Source organism: Apium graveolens, chromosome 8 (assembly GCF_009905375.1).
Source record: "Apium graveolens cultivar Ventura chromosome 8, ASM990537v1, whole genome shotgun sequence".
Lineage (NCBI taxonomy): Eukaryota > Viridiplantae > Streptophyta > Magnoliopsida > Apiales > Apiaceae > Apium > Apium graveolens.
The window spans coordinates 154,565,323-154,583,533 of record NC_133654.1 but is presented as its reverse complement, the minus strand read 5'-3'; the positions used below and the strand labels follow the sequence as shown (position 1 = coordinate 154,583,533).

At 34.9% G+C, this 18,211-nt stretch overlaps 1 protein-coding gene across 1 annotated transcript; it reads right to left on the bottom strand.

The window, feature by feature from the left end:
• Positions 1–14,920: 14,920 nt before the first annotated feature.
• Positions 14,921–17,570, bottom strand: LOC141680080 (protein NRT1/ PTR FAMILY 4.5-like). The gene is made up of 4 exons (XM_074486401.1): positions 17,541–17,570; positions 16,879–16,963; positions 16,547–16,764; positions 14,921–16,312 (listed from the first exon to the last, which is right to left on the bottom strand). The coding sequence occupies exons 1-4, from the start codon at positions 17,568–17,570 to the stop codon at positions 14,921–14,923; spliced, it is 1,725 nt and encodes a 574-aa protein (XP_074342502.1).
• Between the last annotated feature and the right edge of the window lie 641 nt (positions 17,571–18,211).

Sequence of the window (18,211 nt, the reverse complement as noted above, 5' to 3'; positions counted from 1 at the left end):
ATTGAATCATTCTGTGAGGATGCCTGGAAGAAAAACAAAAAGGAGTTAGAATTAATTGATGGATTGTCAACGGATGTGGAATCAACGGATGATGAAAGTTATCCGTTGAAGGAAGAAAAGGAGCATCCGTTAAAGGCTCATCAATTAAAACAGGCAAGTTCTTTTAAAAATAAAAGTCTCAATAAAAAGAATGATTCAACTCTCAAGAACTTTGTCAAAGAAGGAGCTAGCACATCCAGAGATGTCAGTAAGGTGAATATAGGACACATGACTTTAGATCAGCTAAAAGATAGGCTTAAGTTGGTTGAGGATAAGAAGGAAACTAAAAGAAAATCATATAGGGTCTACAATCTAAGAACCAACATTGTCATGGAATCTGTACATGTTGTGTTTGATGATAAAAAGATTGATGGACTAACAGATGAGGGACATCATGAAGGACTCAAATTTGATAACATTGAGATATACTGTGATGATAGTGAAGATGAGAATGATAAAGAAGGCATCTCAAGAAGAATTCAGAATCTGCCTTTGGATAATGCACAGAATGCTGCATCCGTTGAAAGTCATAATTCAGCTTCCGTTGAAAGAAGCAATGCAGCATCTGTTGAAAGACAAAGTGCATCATCCGTTGAAGTTCATAATAAAGCATCCGTTGATCACAGTCTGTCAACGGATAATCAATTCACTTCATCAGTTGATAGAGCTCCCAATTCCTTTCAAAGGATCAGCAACTCAGGGGGAGTTTCAACAAATCAACATTCTATCTCACATCATGACAATACTGAGGAAACCTCATCTAGGGCTAATCTACCACCTCAAAGGAAATGGACCAAGAATCACCCTTTTGAACTGATCATTGGTGATGCTACATCAAAAGTGCAAACTAGAAGGGCTACTCAAGATGAATGTCTGTATAGTAGCTTTCTATCACAGGAGGAACCTAAGCGAGTGGAAGAAGCTCTATTGGATCCAGATTGGATTTTAGCAATGCAAGAGGAGCTAAACCAATTTGAGAGGAATAAAGTATGGAAGCTGGTACCCAAGCCAAAGAACAAGAGTTCTATTGACACAAAATGGGTATTCAGAAACAAGATGGATGAAAATGGCATTGTCATAAGGAATAAAGCCAGATTGGTTGCTAAAGGCTATTCTCAACAAGAGGGAATAGATTTTGATGAAACATTTGCTCCAGTTGCCAGACTTGAAGCCATCAGAATCTTTCTAGCCTATGCAGCTAATGCCAATTTCAAAGTCTATCAGATGGATGTCAAGAGTGCATTTCTAAATGGGGAATTGGAGGAAGAAGTTTATGTAAGCCAACCTCCAGGTTTTGAAGATCCAAATTTTCCAGACCATGTGTATTATCTGTTGAAAGCACTCTATGGACTAAAGCAAGCACCTAGAGCCTGGTATGAGACTTTGTCAAAGTTCCTTCTAGATAATCACTTCACAAGAGGTACTGTTGACAAAACTCTCTTCTTTAGAAATGTTAATGGCTCTAAGATACTTGTACAAATTTATGTAGATGATATTATATTTGGATCTACAGATGATAAGCTTTATAAAAAGTTTGCTAAATTAATGCAAAGTAAATATGAAATGAGCATGATGGGAGAGCTAACTTACTTTCTTGGTTTATAAGTTAAACAAGTTAGTGGTGGAATTTTTATTAGTCAAATTAAATATATTTATGATCTTTTAAAGAAGTTTGACTTAATGGATTGTTCACCTGCAAAAACTCCCATGGCCACTGCCACTAAGCTTGAATTAAACAAGGCTGAAAAGTCTGTGGATATTACAAGTTATAGAGGCATGGTTGGCTCACTTTTATATTTAACTGCTAGTAGACCTGATATAATGTTTTCTACATATCTCTGTGCTAGATTTCAAGCTGACCCTAAAGAATCTCACTTAGTGGCTATTAAAAGAATTTTCAGATATCTCAAGGGGACTCCAAATCTAGGAATTTGGTACCCTAGAGAGTCTGGTTTTGATCTAATTGGCTACTCAGATGCAGATTATGTAGGTTGCAAAATAGACAGGAAAAGCACAACAGGCACCTGTCAATTTCTAGGGAACAAGCTTGTATCATGGTTCATCAAGAAGCAGAATTCTGTTTCCACATCAACAGCTGAAGCTGAGTACATTGCTGCTGGTAGTTGCTGTGCACAGATACTATGGATGAGGAATCAACTATTTGACTATGGTCTGACTGTTGACAAAATTCCAATATTCTGTGACAACACAAGTGCCATTGCCATTACTGAAAATCCAGTGCAGCACTCAAGAACCAAGCACATTGATATCAAGTACCACTTCATTAGGGAACATGTGATGAAAGGTACAGTGGAACTTCATTTTGTTCCAAGTGAAAAGCAGATTGCAGACATATTTACCAAGCCACTTGATGAATCAACATTCACAAGATTAGTAAGTGAGTTAGGTATGCTTAATTATTCATAATCTATGTCATCTACATAATCTGTCTTGAAGCCTGAAATGAAATTTGCTGCAAGAACAAAGTTGGCTTTAATTAAGACTTATCCTATCAACGGATATTCTCTATCAGTTGAAAGCCAAAATTGTTCTATCAACGGATGTTCATTATCCGTTGAAAGACAAATACATTTCTGGTAATTTTATCCTTCAACGGATAAAATGGTGTTGTTCATCAACGGATAACTATTTCCCTTATCCGTTGAAGTGTCACGTCAGTTACTATAAGTGAGTCACAGCCGTTGATTCTTTTACTCAACCGTTGATACAGATATACAGTGTTGTATGTATTTGTATTTAAGGTAGTTTTCAGAATTTTTACAGTTTTATTTATTCTTGAACGGCTGTAACTTACTTAAAAGTATCATTTAATCATTTTATTTACGTTTTAATTCAAGAAAGTATAAAAGCCCAATTGAACTCTTATTCTCACTTTACGCTTTCTTGCAATTCTTATTCTTCTTCTCTCTAGGAGGGCTATCCGTTGGCTATCCGTTGAAGGAGTAGCTTTACTTAGCAATAAGTTTAGTATTGTAGCACATTTCACTCTCTGGTTTCAAGCTGTAATTCTTAGATGTTGTTAGGAAATAATCAGTCATGTTGACTACTAATGGATGTACAAATAGGAGAGCTAATTGTAAATATTTCATGCCTTGTAATTTTGTATAAGTGAAGAAGTGTCAACGGATATTGAAGACCTTCAACGGATAAGAAACAAAGCTTCAACGGATGTCTCTATTGCTTCAACGGATAATATCCATCAACGGATAAGTGCTTCAACGGATAAAGACTTCAACTGATAATGCATCAACGGATAAAGCTTCAACGGATAAAGCCTCAACGGATAAGACATCAACGGATGAAAGCTTCAACGGATGCTTAGTTCATTAGCAGTTGACAGTGACAATTCACAAGCTGACAGAGGCACATGGGTTGACAGAGATACACTGGAATGTGGAAGCCTCTAGGAGGAATCAAGAAAATGCAGCATTTCCATTCTGATGCAAACAAGGAAGTATTCAAAGATTTACAGATTATCCTAGATTGCATTGGATAGAGAAATGAAGAAGAAACATGTGAAGTATCTTTTCAATTGTATTTTACAGTTTGTCTTCACTTGTAAACTTGGTGATATATAAACCAAGTAGCAGCTAGTAATTAGATATGAATTTTCCTTGAGCTGTTTAGAAATATCAAAAGAGAAAATCATCTAGTTTGTACTAGGAAGCAGCTGTGATTTAATTCTTTGAATCACAGATTTTCTGAAATAACACATCTCTGGTGGAACAACAAATCCATCAGAAAAGTTTTTAAGTTCTTTGTGCTCATTACATTTGTGTTTGAATATATATCTGTCTGCATCAGCTTCAAGCAATTCACACACATTTGATCACTCAAACACTTAGCCTTAGAAACTGCTCAAAACTTGGAAAAGTTTTGAGATTTACATTCAACCCCCCTTCTGTAAATCTCATTGTTAGTCCACTGGGAATAACAATAATTATGTTAAGGCAACTTCTAGCCTTCAAAAGTTAGCCATCCTTAGGGATAACCATTGAAGGAGTAGTCCATCAACTGATGAGGTTGTAGCAACAGTTTCTATGGGAAGCCTGTAAACAGATAACAATGCAGTTATTCCTTCAGAAGTCATGTTGACTTAATGAATAATCTAGTGGGTATCTGAGTATAAACTTAATGCCATGTAATTAAGATTAAGTGAACTGATCTATCAATTGCTAAATAAAGGGAAAACATCAAATACTATCTATATCAGCCTATCAACTTCTAATCAAGTTGCATAATTATGTTAAGGCAACTTATAGCCTTCAACAGCTAGTCATCCTAAGGGATAGCCGTTGAAGGAGTAGTCCATCAACTGATGAGGTTAGAGTAACATTTTCTATGAGAAGCCTGTAAACAGATAACAATGCATTTATTCCTTCAGAAGTAATGTTGACTCAATGGATAATCTAGAATAGGGTGCCTAAGTCTAAATTTGATGCCATATAATTTAGATAAGTGAACTGAGCCATCAATTGCTAAATGAAGGGAATCATCAACTGCTATCTATATCAGCCTATCAACTTTTAATCAAGTGATTATTAATGGCTAAGGAAAGCAAGCTGTAGCAAAAGACTTCCAATGGCTAATGAGCTCTATAGCTAATGCATGTCAATGGCTAAGAAGATCTATAACTACTGATAGTGACGCGACAATGGTCAAAACCTAAGACTGTCATAACACATGGACTGATGGGAATCTCAGGAAAGAAAATGAGAAGATAAAATAAATTTTGCATGTGATCTTGGATTCTAAAGAAGAAGAAACATTTAATTTCCATGCATGACAAATTGGATGGATATTTAAAGAAATATATCAAGATACAATCTAGCCTCATTTCTCAAGCCTCACGGGAAAGATAATAAAGAAGCAAGTTTGCTGGACCTCGAAGACTGTATTACGTATTGTCTAGCAAGCATTGTAACTTGGTGGTTTATTAATCAAGTAGTAGCAGATGTTTTACCCAAGAAATAGGTTTTATATTTTCAGGGATCTTGAGAGAGATATCCTACTCTGAGTGGAACACTGTAAAATGTAGTTGTGAGATTACATTTGTAATTGTAACAGATTATTTATTCAAATAAACCTCAGGTGGCAAGTCGAAAATCAAACCACCTGAAAATTTAAAACATTTGTGTTCATGTTTCATCTCCCAAGTACAGATTAACTTGAAAATTTTAATGTGTATTCAACCCCCCTTCTACAAATTAACCTAAGTTGATTCAATCACTCATGGTGAAGAAGAAAGTAGAAGCCTAGATTCCATATTTTAACAAAGAATTTCTAGATATGACTCTCATGAAAAAAGATAATGATTCTGAGGTATCCTCAAGCAGCAGTCAGTTAATTACAATTGATCTCTCTAAGTTAAATAATGGTGAATGTCAAGAAACTGTCAATGACGTGTCTTATAAATTGTACAACTTGCATGTCACTTTGAAGTTTCTTAAAAAGGAAAATACTAGGATTAAAAATGATAATTCCTTGTTACTTAAGAGAGACAACTTATTAGAGACTCAGTTGCTTAAATATGAGAATGCTTAGAAAGGTTGCCTAGCTGCTAAAGATGATTTGTCGGGATATTAAAGAGAGGGGAAATTTAAAAAAGGCAATTAACTCTTGAAAAATAGGTAATTGCTAAATGGAAGAAATCTAGGGATGTAGCAAGTAAATTCACAGATCTTGAAAGTGTTGAGTCTTTCTGTGAAGATGCTTGGAAAAGGGATCCAAAGAAATTTGAACAAGATAGTTCTAATGATAACTATTCATCAGCAAATGTTAGGTCCCAATATATTTGTAGAAGGGGGGGTTGAATACAAACTCTACCGTTTAATAGAATTTAATGCGGAATAAAAATGTGAAACAAAATTCAAGTTAAATAAAACTATTATTAAACTTGAAAGGTGTTACAACAACGGTATCGTTTACAAGGGATTAATCTCAAATAAATTATCACAAATTTAGAATAAATTTGACATGAACTTTTTCTATTTTTGCAATAAAAAGATCAAATGCTAGAAGTAATTTGAGATTAAGTTCTAGGGATTTTGATCCGCTAGATAGTTACACAAGAACAAGAGAATGATTTCTAGTGATTTAGATTTAACTTTAATTGCTAGAAATTAAAGATATGAATATCAGCAGTGAGAGATGAAATGCTTATGCGGCTGCTGTTGTGTTTTTGTTCTTGAGTGTTTGAAATATGTTGAATGAATGATCTTCTGAATGTCTGCTGCTCTTTGTCTTTAATAATTCAATCAACAGAGATCAATTGAACTGGCAAGACAATCGGTGAGACAATCTGTTGAACTAGCAAGACAATCGGCATGACAATCTGCTGAACTAGTAAGACAATCGGCATGACAATCTATTGTACTAGCAAGACAATCGGCATGACAATCTGATTGAACTAGCATGACTTTCGGTATGACAATTGATTGTCATACCAATTCAATTAATTGTCATGCTGAATTAATATTGAATATAAATTCAAAATCAATTCTGAAAATTCATAATATTAATTCAGAATTAATTAATCAATTAATTTAATTAATCAATAAATTAATCTTTGCAGATATAAATTATTTTCTTAATTAAATTATATGACTTAATTAATTAATAGAGAATTAATACTACTCTTGAACAGCAACCATTCTTCTGAAAATCTTCTGAAAATTATGAATCAATTCCACCACTTCAATGTTGACACTTGATGTACTGTCTGGTTCATGAGTGACTAACTTCCATGATATTTCTTCATGTCTTGACTTTGATAACTTGATTTTCTTCATATTAAATCCCTGTAATTATCTGATACCCTGACAAGATCTCTGTCACTTGATTAAATCCACAATCTTGATTTATATCACCGAGACTTGATCAATTTCTTGAACTTCTTCTAGTGAATTAATTCCTCAAGTCTGTAGATGAACATTGTTTCTGAATCCTTTGACAAATGTTACTTTGTGAGATCTCTTTGACGATAGATCCACTATTTACTTGTTACATTCTTATTTGAGTTGAGTTAAATTCTCGAATAAACAAATAGGCTATGACATATGCCTTTCAATATCCCCCTATTTGTTTGTTAGACAATAACAACAAATACCTAGAGGATAACTCAACTAACAAATAAGAAAAAGATGTAAACAGAAATGCAAAGTAAATAGCAGAAAAGTTCTGGATTATATTTAACATTTTCCAGATTCCAAAAGAAATTGATGTTCCTCTAGACTGAACATATCTTCAAGTAGTTTCATCTTCATTTCCTTGGTTCTTCGAATCTCTGCCAGATAATACTTCTCAGTCTTGAAGTAATTATCAGCAGCTTCTTTTGTACAACCAGATTTCCTGTTGAGAAGCGCATATCTCTCTTGCTTCTCCCCTTATGAGAATCAACTGCTTAAAGGAGATCACCTTCGTTTACCACATCTCCCGTACAATAGGATCCGCAGATAAAAACCAATGGTACTCCCCTTTTGGAAAATAGCTTCTTCCCTTATGAAGAATAGTGATGAACCAAACCACTTCTTCTGATTACTAGGAAATCACCCTGTGTTTACCACCTCTCCCGCACAATAGGATCTGTAGTTATAAACAACAATGGTGTAGCGTAGTGTACATATGCTTTACCTTTTTCCTCCTCCCTGCTATTTCTCCCCCTTAGTTGAGGAATCCTCCAAACTATTACTTAAGCTTTTATCTCCTCCTTAGAGAAGGAATGTATGCCGTTGTCTGAAGGAGTTCTCATATTCCACTTGGTTGGAAAATAAATAACAAGTAGTTTCCCTTTCTTCCTCACCGTGAGTGTGTGATTCTGTTTAGTGTACCTCACATGTGTTTCAGTCTTCTCTCCACTCGTGTTTACACTCATTCTCACAAGTGTATCACTCCTCTCATAGCTCCAAAATTCAGTTGTACCTGCAAGGAAAATCACCTTAGCCATCCTTAAGGAGGTCACAGGTGGTGCAATGGGAGTTCGCAAATCCCCATCCTTGTTAAAATCGTCAGATGAATCTGAGTCATAATCTACAAGTTAATAGTTTCCCTTTTAGGGTTCCAGATTTGAACTCTGGGAAGGTAAACAATGATCCAACGAATTTAGCATAAAGATCAAAGTTCCCTCCTAATGTCTGTGAAGACATTTCTTTGTGACTCATCAGGTAATATCTGAATCATTGTCAACAAGTTACCGATCTGCACCTATGTCAGATCCATTATCCGCAGATGCATCCAGGGGATTTAAGCCTGGGGAGGTAGACACTGACCACTGACATATGGCTATTGGATCAGTATCCTCTCCTAACACCTGTAAAGGCAATTGTTCCATTAAAGAACCTTGAACATTCGAATTTGACCTTAAAATGGTCGAAACTCTTGTTTCCGTCAACTCCTCCTTTATGTGTGTAACCTTTCCTTGTGTATCAAGAATTGTTTATGTTTAAGGTGGTTACACTACATCGGATACCATGGCCAACAGACAAATTACAATAGACGCACCCTGTTGAGAGGATGAATCTAGTAACTGTTTTTGTGCCTTTTCAGCCATTACATATTTTTGAGAAGATGTATGGGGGCTAGCAGTTGTCTCGGTTTAAATACTACTCATCTTTGTAGGAGACAGAGCTGTTGGGTTGACTTCAGAACCTTCCTTAAGTGGTGCACTAAGGCACTATCTCCCTCACGCTCATTCATACTTCATTTTAGTGGTAAGAGAGTGTTGGTTGGTTCTGTTTCTGTATTTGTCTTTACAGTCTGGGATAGAAGTTGTGGGTTTTCAACCTCATGACTATCAATGAAAGAAGGCCATTAGAGGCTGAACCTATATCACAGAACATATGGCAATATAGAGATAAAATATACTTAAGATCTATAATGAATGACAATTATACATTTAATCTTTTGAGAGAAATGATGTACAATAGTGATTTCAAAAGATTTTAATGAAATAAGAAATCACTAATGTCGAAAGAAGTTTGATTTTCTCTTAAAACTGTTTGAGTGCACAAGTCTGTTTGTAGACCAACATATAACATTATCATTATATCACTGCACATATAAAATAATATGTTTGTGCCTAGTGATAAGAGACTTATTAATATGACGACTCTACTAGTTCATATTAAACTATAACTTCAGTTAGAGTGTCATACCATGTCCTTGACGATTGCTTGAGTAGTACACTAGTTCATACCAACTTGAAGTGAAATTGTGAAGAAGAGATTGCATAGTCCAATAGATATGTAACTGCAAAGTCCATGAACTGTGGTGCATTGACTTCCTCTTTTGACTCACCAACCAGGAGTGCACTTGTACACATCTACTAGAATCCAATTCCAAGTGTAATGTGCATCAGGTGCCTGATATGTAGTAATATCCTCAAGTCTCGTCACTGGTGCTATATATTAGATACTGCTTCCTGATAATAACCTAGCATCCAGTTTGGCCTTGTCCCTCGTAACAATGTCATTGTCATCCAGTTTGACTTCTGATTATCCTTGTACCAATTACAAAGTTGTCATTTAGTTTGGATACCGGCTTCCCGAGTTTAGGTCAGCTACGAACAGATTTCCTTTCCGGATTCCCATCAAGGAGGGTTTTTCATTTTTCTTATGCAGGACTTGACACTTCAGCTTGTCGAATAAAACATAGTAGCCCTTGTCACAGAACTGACTGATACTAAGCAGATTGTGTTCAAGTCCTTGCACAATATACACATTTTCAATGATAACATTTCCAGCTTGCAAACAACCATATCCCTCAGTTAAACCTTTGTTGTTATCTCCAAAGGTAACCACTGTGCCAACTTTCTCAACCACATTTGAATACAAACTCTACCGTTAGATAGAATTTAATGCGGAATAAAAAAGTGAAACAAAATTCAAGTTAAATAAAACTATTATTAAACTTGAAAGGTGTTACAACAACGGTATCGTTTACAAGGGATTAATCTCAAATAAATTATCACAAATTTAGAATAAATTTGACATGAACTTTTTCTATTTTTGCAATAAAAAGATCAAATGCTAGAAGCAATTTGAGATTAAGTTCTAGGGATTTTGATCCGCTAGAGAGTTGCACAAGAACAAAAGAATGATTTCTAGTGGTTTAGATTTAACTTTAATTGCTAGAAATTAATGATCTGAATATCAGCAGTGAGAGATGAAATGCTTCTGCGGCTGTTGTTGTGTTTTTGTTCTTGAGTGTTTGAAGTATGTTGAATGAATGATCTTCTGAATGTCTGCTGCTCCTTGTCTTTAATAATTCAATCAACATATATCAATTGAACTGGCAAGACAATCGGTGAGACAATCTGTTGAACTAGCAAGACAATCGGCATGACAATCTGTTGAACTAGTAAGACACTCGACATGACAATCTGTTGTACTAGCAAGACAATCGGCATGACAATCTGATTGAACTAGCATGACTTTCGGTATGACAATCATACCAGTTCAATTGATTGTCATGCTGAATTAATATTGAATATAAATTCAAAATCAATTCTGAAAATTCATAATATTAATTCAAAATTAATTAATCAATTAATTCAATTAATCAATAAATTAATCTTTACAGATATAATTTATTTTCTTAATTAAATTATATGACTTAATTAATTAATAGAGAATTAATACTACTCTTGTACAACAACCATTCTTCTGAAAATTATGAATCAATTCCACCACTTCAATGTTGACACTCGATGTACTGTCTGGTTCATGAGTGACTAACTTCCGTGACATTTCTTCATGTCTTGATTTTGATAACTTGATTTTCTTCAGATTAAATCCCTGTAATTATCTGATACCCTGACAAGATCTCTGTCACTTGATTAAATCCACAATCTTGATTTATATCACTGAGGCTTGATCAATTTTTTGAACTTCTTCCAGTAAATTAATTCCTCAAGTATGTAGATGAATATTGTTTCTGAATCCTTTGACAGATGTTACTTTGTGAGATCTCTTTGACGATATATCCACTATTTACTTGTTACATTCTTATTTGAGTTGAGTTAAATCCTCGAATAAACAAATAGGCTATGACATATGCCTTTCAGCAAATAATAATTATCCATTGAAAGAAGAGAAATCAAGGGATAAAAGTTATGTTTTGAAAGAAAGTATCAGTACTTGCAAACTAGACATGTTAATTAAAGATGATGAACCAGTGAGTAAGATCTCTTTGAAGAGAGAAAGCAGCAAAACCAAAAGAGTTGTGCAAAGCAACATAGAATACTTGTCCAACAATAAATTGAAGGATGAGCTTTAATCCAGAATGAGATTCAAGTAAAAAAACAACTGGAATGGAAAAGTAGGGATTAACAAGCACACCAACTACACTCTTAACAAATTTGCAGCACAAGAAAATCTTGTGTCAAGTGTGGTAGTGTTAATCATCTATCTACTAAGTGTAAAATTTCTTCTATACCTATCATGTTTGTTCTCTTTATGCCTATGTATGCCATGTCAAACCTGCCTAGAGTGTTTAGTCAGAATGATAGGAACATGCCAACCAATTCTAATCCTTATCACCCTGCACTTAATAAGTCACAAAGCATGCAAGGTAAAAATAGCATGTTCACATCTTCATTTAATAAGATGCATTCTCAAACTTGCTCATCTGACTTTAACACCAACACTTTTGCACAAAGATCAACACCTAGAGTAATAGTTCACATTAATCCTACTAGTCTAGGACATCATATGGTTTCATGGGAAAGAAGGAAGTCAACATGATTGGACCCAAGAAGATCTGGGTACCTATATCAGTTTGAAATGGTTTTGATGTGTGCAGGAAAGAAGGTGAAATGTCTGGTATGTAGACAGGGGTTGTTCATTTCACATGACTGGAGATTCAACTCTTCTCACTAAGTTTGAAGAAAAATTTGGCTCAAGTATTACCTTTCGAGATGACAGCAAAGGTCATATTATGGAATATGGCTTGATTTTAGTTGTAAATGTCATCATAGATGATGTAGCACTGGTGGAGGAACTCAAGCAGAATTTGCTATGTGTCAGCCAAATATGTGACAATGGCTCCAAAGTCATTTTTGTAAAATAAACATGTGTTGTCATTAACAAAAAATGATAACAAGGTCCTTTTATCTGGAAAGAGAAAAGAAAATGTGTATGTAGCTGATTTCACCTCAACAGATGCTGAACCAATGATTTTTCTGCTCAGCAAGACAAATAAGGATGAAAAATGGCTAGAACACAAGAAGTTGTCTCACTTTAATCTTTCAATCAACATAAATTATTTAGGAGAATTATAGGAATTGAAAGTGTCCAAGAATGGTCTTCATGATACTTATCAATCTAATAAGAAAAAAAGGATCCTATTTAAGAAGAAGACAAAGTCATTATTTAATAATCACCTTCAATTCCTACATGAGGATTCATTTGGATCAATTCATGTTCTGCATTTGAAGATATTCTATCATATAATCACATAAGATATTTCAAAATTTACTTGGAGATTTTTTTTGGTTCTCAAAATTGAAGCTATTGAAATCATCAGCAGTCACATCAAGGAAAAGGGAAGGAATAACTCATGAGTTCTCTGCTTCAAGGACTCCAATGCAAAATGGAGCAGTTGAAAGGAACAAGGGATTACTCATAGAAGCAGGAAGATCAATACTTGGAGAATCAAAGATATCTACTCGTTTATGGAATGAAGCCATCTACAACATAGGCTCTACTTAGAATATCTCTTTGATCAATCAAGAATCTGAAAAGAAAATAATCTGGAAATTTATTCATGACTTTGGCCGCAAATGCTTTATCTTAAATCAAGGAGAAATCATTGTCAAACTTGAAGCTAAAGCAGTGGGAAGAATCCCAGTTACATGCTCAGTAGGAAGGAATGACAAGATCTACAATCTGGAAGTCAAAAGGAATGTTATAGAATCTATCCATGATGCACCTGATGAGAAGAACACTCAAGAATTAAAGGATCAGATCATTGAAGATGGTCTCGAATCAAATTATAAGAAGAATGACTGGCTAGTTGACGATTATAATGTTTTCAGAGAATTCATCATGTCAACTACCAATCCAAAACATGTGGAAATAGTAGTTAAAAAGCAAAATGGAATAGCCATTGATTAATTTTAGGGCTATACTCTAATTAGGTTGTTTAAAATACTTCACTATATATATGATTATAATTGTTAATGTTTTATGATTTTTTTTTTAAAGTTGGTCGTTACCCTCTCTTTAATAACTAAGTCTTAATGTGTACAAAATTCGAGCAAATCACAAAGACTTCTCTAATAAAGCTTCGTTGAGACTTTCTAGGAATATGAGAGCAACTCCAAAATATGTCTTATTTGGTATCCCAAAGCAAAATTTAAGTGAAAGGAAAAAAAGATAACTCTAACAATGTTAGGACACATCTCAAATGCCCTATTTTGGCTATTGTAGTGAAAGTTGTCTTATTTCATTTTTATCACTTGTGATGCTACTTTTACAGTTTCAAATTAGGTTAAATGGCTTAATCATAACTAGACTCAGCTATCAACTAATTGAAGTAATAAAAACTTGCATTTAGATAACTACTGTTAACTTATAATATCAGAATGGACGAAAAACTTACATGGTGTGTCTATGTGTCACATATGAACAATTCGCCGGAAAATTTGCAAATTCCAGCGAGTTTCAAATTTTCCGATAGGCTTCGATTTAACTCATCACAATCTGTTTGCTTCGGATTTGAACTTTAAACAACTATAATTCCTTCCTACAGTTTATATAACATCACAATACCTACGAGCAACATCAAAATCATCTTCTCCGGCCAAAAAAGAAGAAAATTTCGGCAATATCGCGAGAATTTCCGGCAAGAACATGAACTCGATTCTCAACCAAAATTAACAATATATATATATATATATATATATATATATATATGAAAACGAAGCCTGAATTCAAACCAACATCATACTTATGTCTATATCATCATACCATGAACAATTAACTCTGAAAATTAAAAAATAAAAATAAATTAATCCTCTAAACTCGATTATAACAATCGGGTCAAAGCAAAAATTGATTGTACCAATTATGGTGAAACTTATTATAGCATTAAAGACATTAAAAAAATAACACAAATGAAATCTCCAAATGAAAACACAGAAGAATCATTCGATAGATATATATGGATATGTAAGTGTGTTTATATGTGTGTGTCTGTATATATGTATCTAATAAATATTTTAATTACACACATGAATGATTCTAATCAGAGATTATTAATCAAAAATTTGATTGAAGACAAAAATGGATGGTGAATTTTCTATGTTATACAATATCTACATGGCTTATTACGTGGCAATTATGGCCGACTAGACATCCGATCTGTCAGCTAACATGTGATAATCTAACGTATTCCTTCAAAAGTCAATGAAATTTAACAGCGGTGGAAGTTTTTATATATTAAGTGATTTAATTGCAAGTTTATGTTAGTTTAATGATCAAAGTGCAAGTTTTTTTAGTTGAATGGTCCACTTGCAAGTTTGAGCTGAGTTGAGTTATGATTTAGCCATTTAACCGGTTTCAAATTTGAAGGGAAAAAGGATTTTAAATGATGATCTCGCAGGAATAGTGGTAAAAGTTCCACAGGTATAGCAGCCTGTTTCCTAACAGAGATGGACATCAAAGTCGCCATTTGTTCAGCTTGATTAAACCAAAGCCTGTCCAACAGTACATGTATTACAAATTACAATGATATAGTACAAACATGAAGCAAAAAGAAAAAAAGAACTTAGTATCGATCCCATCTAATTTATTACAAACAGTACAGGGTGATAAACGAGCTCATTATCTCATAATTATTTACTTATAGATGGTTTCTGTCTTCAATTCCTGAGTTTTTCTTCTGTATCGGGCTCAGCTTCAGGCGTTTCTTCTTTGCATTTGTACCATTTAGCACAATAGATGTAAATTACGAAGTTAAGGGCACTGATAATAGCTAAAAACCAGTAGAACAGATTTAAATTGTTGTGGTTTATATCCTGGCCATGTAACCAGCCTTGTTTGCTTGGTGTAATTTTCTTGGTTACGGAGTTTATGATGCTGACGAATGCTGTACTTAAGAAGTAGCCAAAGGACAATGAAATGAGTGCAAACGAAGTAGAAAGCGATCTCATCCCAGACGGAGCTTCTTTGTAGAAGAACTCCATTAGTCCAACCATTGCAAACATATCCGCAATCCCAAACACACCGTACTGGAATGCTAGCCAAAAAAGACTGATGCGCTGTAATGGGTTTTCATAGAACTGATTTCTCCTCTTAACCTCAACAATGCCAGCTATAGCCATGGATATCACGGAGAGAACAAGGCCTACCCCAACGCGTTGCAGCTGTGTGATTCCGTTGGGGTGGCCAGTGAACCTTCTGGCAAACGGGACGATAATGAACTCATAGATTGGAAGGAGGATTGACATGAAAAGCAGAGGAATGACCGGAATAGAGGCAGTAGGAATTTCTAGAGAACCGAGAGTGGGATCAGTATAGATGCCTTGGATCACCGAAAATGTCTGCAATTGTGCTAAACATGTGTTCATGATAATTGTACTAGCTATTATTGGCAACATTCTGGTGAGAATCTTTACTTCTTCTACTTGAGTGACTGTACAGACTTTCCATGGCTCTGGTTTCATACCCTCGGGTATGATTGCCGCCTTGTCTAGCATGCTAAACTGGTTAGTATGTAAAATCTTGACATCAGAAATATCCCTTTCTGTATCCTCAATCTCATGTAGCTTCATATGGTCATCCGGTAATGTCAAGCTTCTGTTTTTAATTGCAACTGCTATTACTTGAAAAATCTTGATGATAGGGCTGCTGGCAAGGGGTTGGATGCGGTAGAAAGGCTTTCCCAGTGCAAGCACCACAAAACCCACAAAAGCTGCTACCAAGCCAATGAAAAATCCCCAATACCATTCTATGTTCATGCTGACGTGCACAACACCAGTCACACCGATGATGGATCCAAAGGTTACACTTAGCTGATACCAGCTGAAATAGCTTGCAAGGGATTGAGCTCCTTTGGGATCTTTAGCATCGAACTGATCTGCACCGAGTGCAGGAAGAGATCCTTTAAGTCCGCCCGCACCTAGTGCCATTAGGCATAGAGATACATAAAACATAAGAGCATCTACACCTTTGATGCAAGAAGAGTTTTCAGCGCCGCAAGCATCAGGTTGCAAGTCATCAGAATAAGCTTGTATAGTTAGCAGTGTTAGACCCTGTAACAGAAAGTTAATAAAAGATTATTAGTCTTTGACATACTTGCATGGCATATGCCTGACTGGAAAGGGCTTGACATGAATATGGACCGAAAAAAGAGAAGAGAGATAGATAGGTGAAAGCAAAAGATAAAAACATCTAAACATATGATGGCCAAGAAGAAGATAAAAATTTTGAATTAATAACTTGGAGACAAGAGGACTATTTCAACATATATTGCTAGGGAAACATACCATTAGCTCAAGGAGTCCGAAGAGTAAGCATGTGTATAGACGGTTCAAGTAAGTGTCTGAGATGAAACCTCCCACGATCGTGAGCAAGAAGGTTGAGCCTAAGAAGTTTGTAAGAGTATTGGCAGCAGTTGAGAGATCAAAGTGCATCTCCAGATGGAAGTAAAGAACCAATGTGGCCATGTTGGCAATGAAGCCAATGTTCTCTAAGGATCCCAGCACTAATTTAAAAATTAAAAATATAGATCATATAGTAAGATATCCGATCAGTATGGTAGATTAATTCATCTAAACGTTAATGATGAAATGTCCAAAACAATAAATCCCAATCCTACCATAGACAAACATGGTTGCTCGATATCCGCCTTTTCCATCCCTCCTAGTTGTGCTCTGTGAGAACAAATCATACTTTCCTTCCTCCTGTTCATGCCATAATGGTAAAAGAACTATTAGTAAATAAACAGAACAAAGTTGAACTAATTAAATTTTTTTCTTAATCTGTTGGAGCTAGATTTACCATTGTTTGAACTTAAAACGATTGGAGACAGGAGCGTTTTGTTTGTAGAAGCAGTTGATGCACTAGACTGCAGACCCCTCGCAAATTTATATATGAAGCTTTAGATATCGCTGTGTGTCGTCTTCTGCCCATTCAAATACTCAGACATTCTAAATTTTTTGCATTCTCTCTCCCTCTAGTTTCTTGCCATTTACTCCTCATTCCAAAACAAAGAATATAGGTGAACTTTCTAAATAGATTCTGATTTATAAACTACTTCTGACAAGTAAGTCAATATCAGGAACGACAGAAAAACTCATTTTCACTAATAATCTAACACTCTCGATTATTGACTAGGATGAATTTACCATACAGAAACTAGTAGTTCATGTCTCTCTGACTCAAAATTGACTCGTACATTATTTAACTTAAGTCTACATTCAGTTGTAACAAGACTTTCTGAATATGTTAAACTGAATAATGTGGCACTTCGCAACATACTGTTTTTACCACAGCAAGAGATTGAATCATCGTCGTTATGATTTGCAAAAAAAAACTACTGAAATAGAACAACAGGGTTCATCTTTCCAAATTGTAATAAAAATCAAACTTCAGAATGTATTTTTATTTCTAACAGCCTAATGGACAATAGTACTGTAGTGAAAGGCCACAAGTTACTGCCAAGATTATGCCTTATTTTGTAATTTTCAGTGAAGTTTGTTCTCTCCATACTGTCTTTGTCCTAGTCGTTGAGCACCTCTCCAATATATGATAGTTCCCAAAATTATCTCTCACTGTCTACTTTGAGAATATATATCTTTACATACTATCCATTTCCAATTGTTTTAAAATGTATATTTCTGTACTTTGTACACTTCCAGCAAAGGCAAAACAAAAAGAAGTATCAGATTAAGCATGGTACATCAAAATGTAGAATCATTTGGCTGCTTCAATGTAAATGATGCAAAGAGAGGATGGATCTCTCTCTCTCTCTCTCTCTCTCTCTCTCTCTCTCTCCCTTCATAAAATAATACCTGATTCTGAAGAACAATTGTACCTTAGAATCAGAAATGGCGTGAAAGATCATTTTATCACTTAAATATGCTTAGATAATTGAACAAATAAAGTAGTAAGAAACCTGCGCCTCCAGCTCAACATGCATATTGAGGATG

What these genes read in the sequence shown, in the direction of transcription:
- LOC141680080 (XM_074486401.1), bottom strand. Translation starts at nt 17,570, where the DNA reads ATGATTCAATCTCTTGCTGTGGTAAAAACA. An exon ending in AGCAACCATGTTTGTCTATG is followed by an intron (nt 16,765 to 16,878) that starts GTAGGATTGGGA and finishes TTTTTAAATTAG; the next exon opens with TGCTGGGATCCTTAGAGAAC. An exon ending in TCGGACTCCTTGAGCTAATG is followed by an intron (nt 16,313 to 16,546) that starts GTATGTTTCCCT and finishes TTTCTGTTACAG; the next exon opens with GGTCTAACACTGCTAACTAT.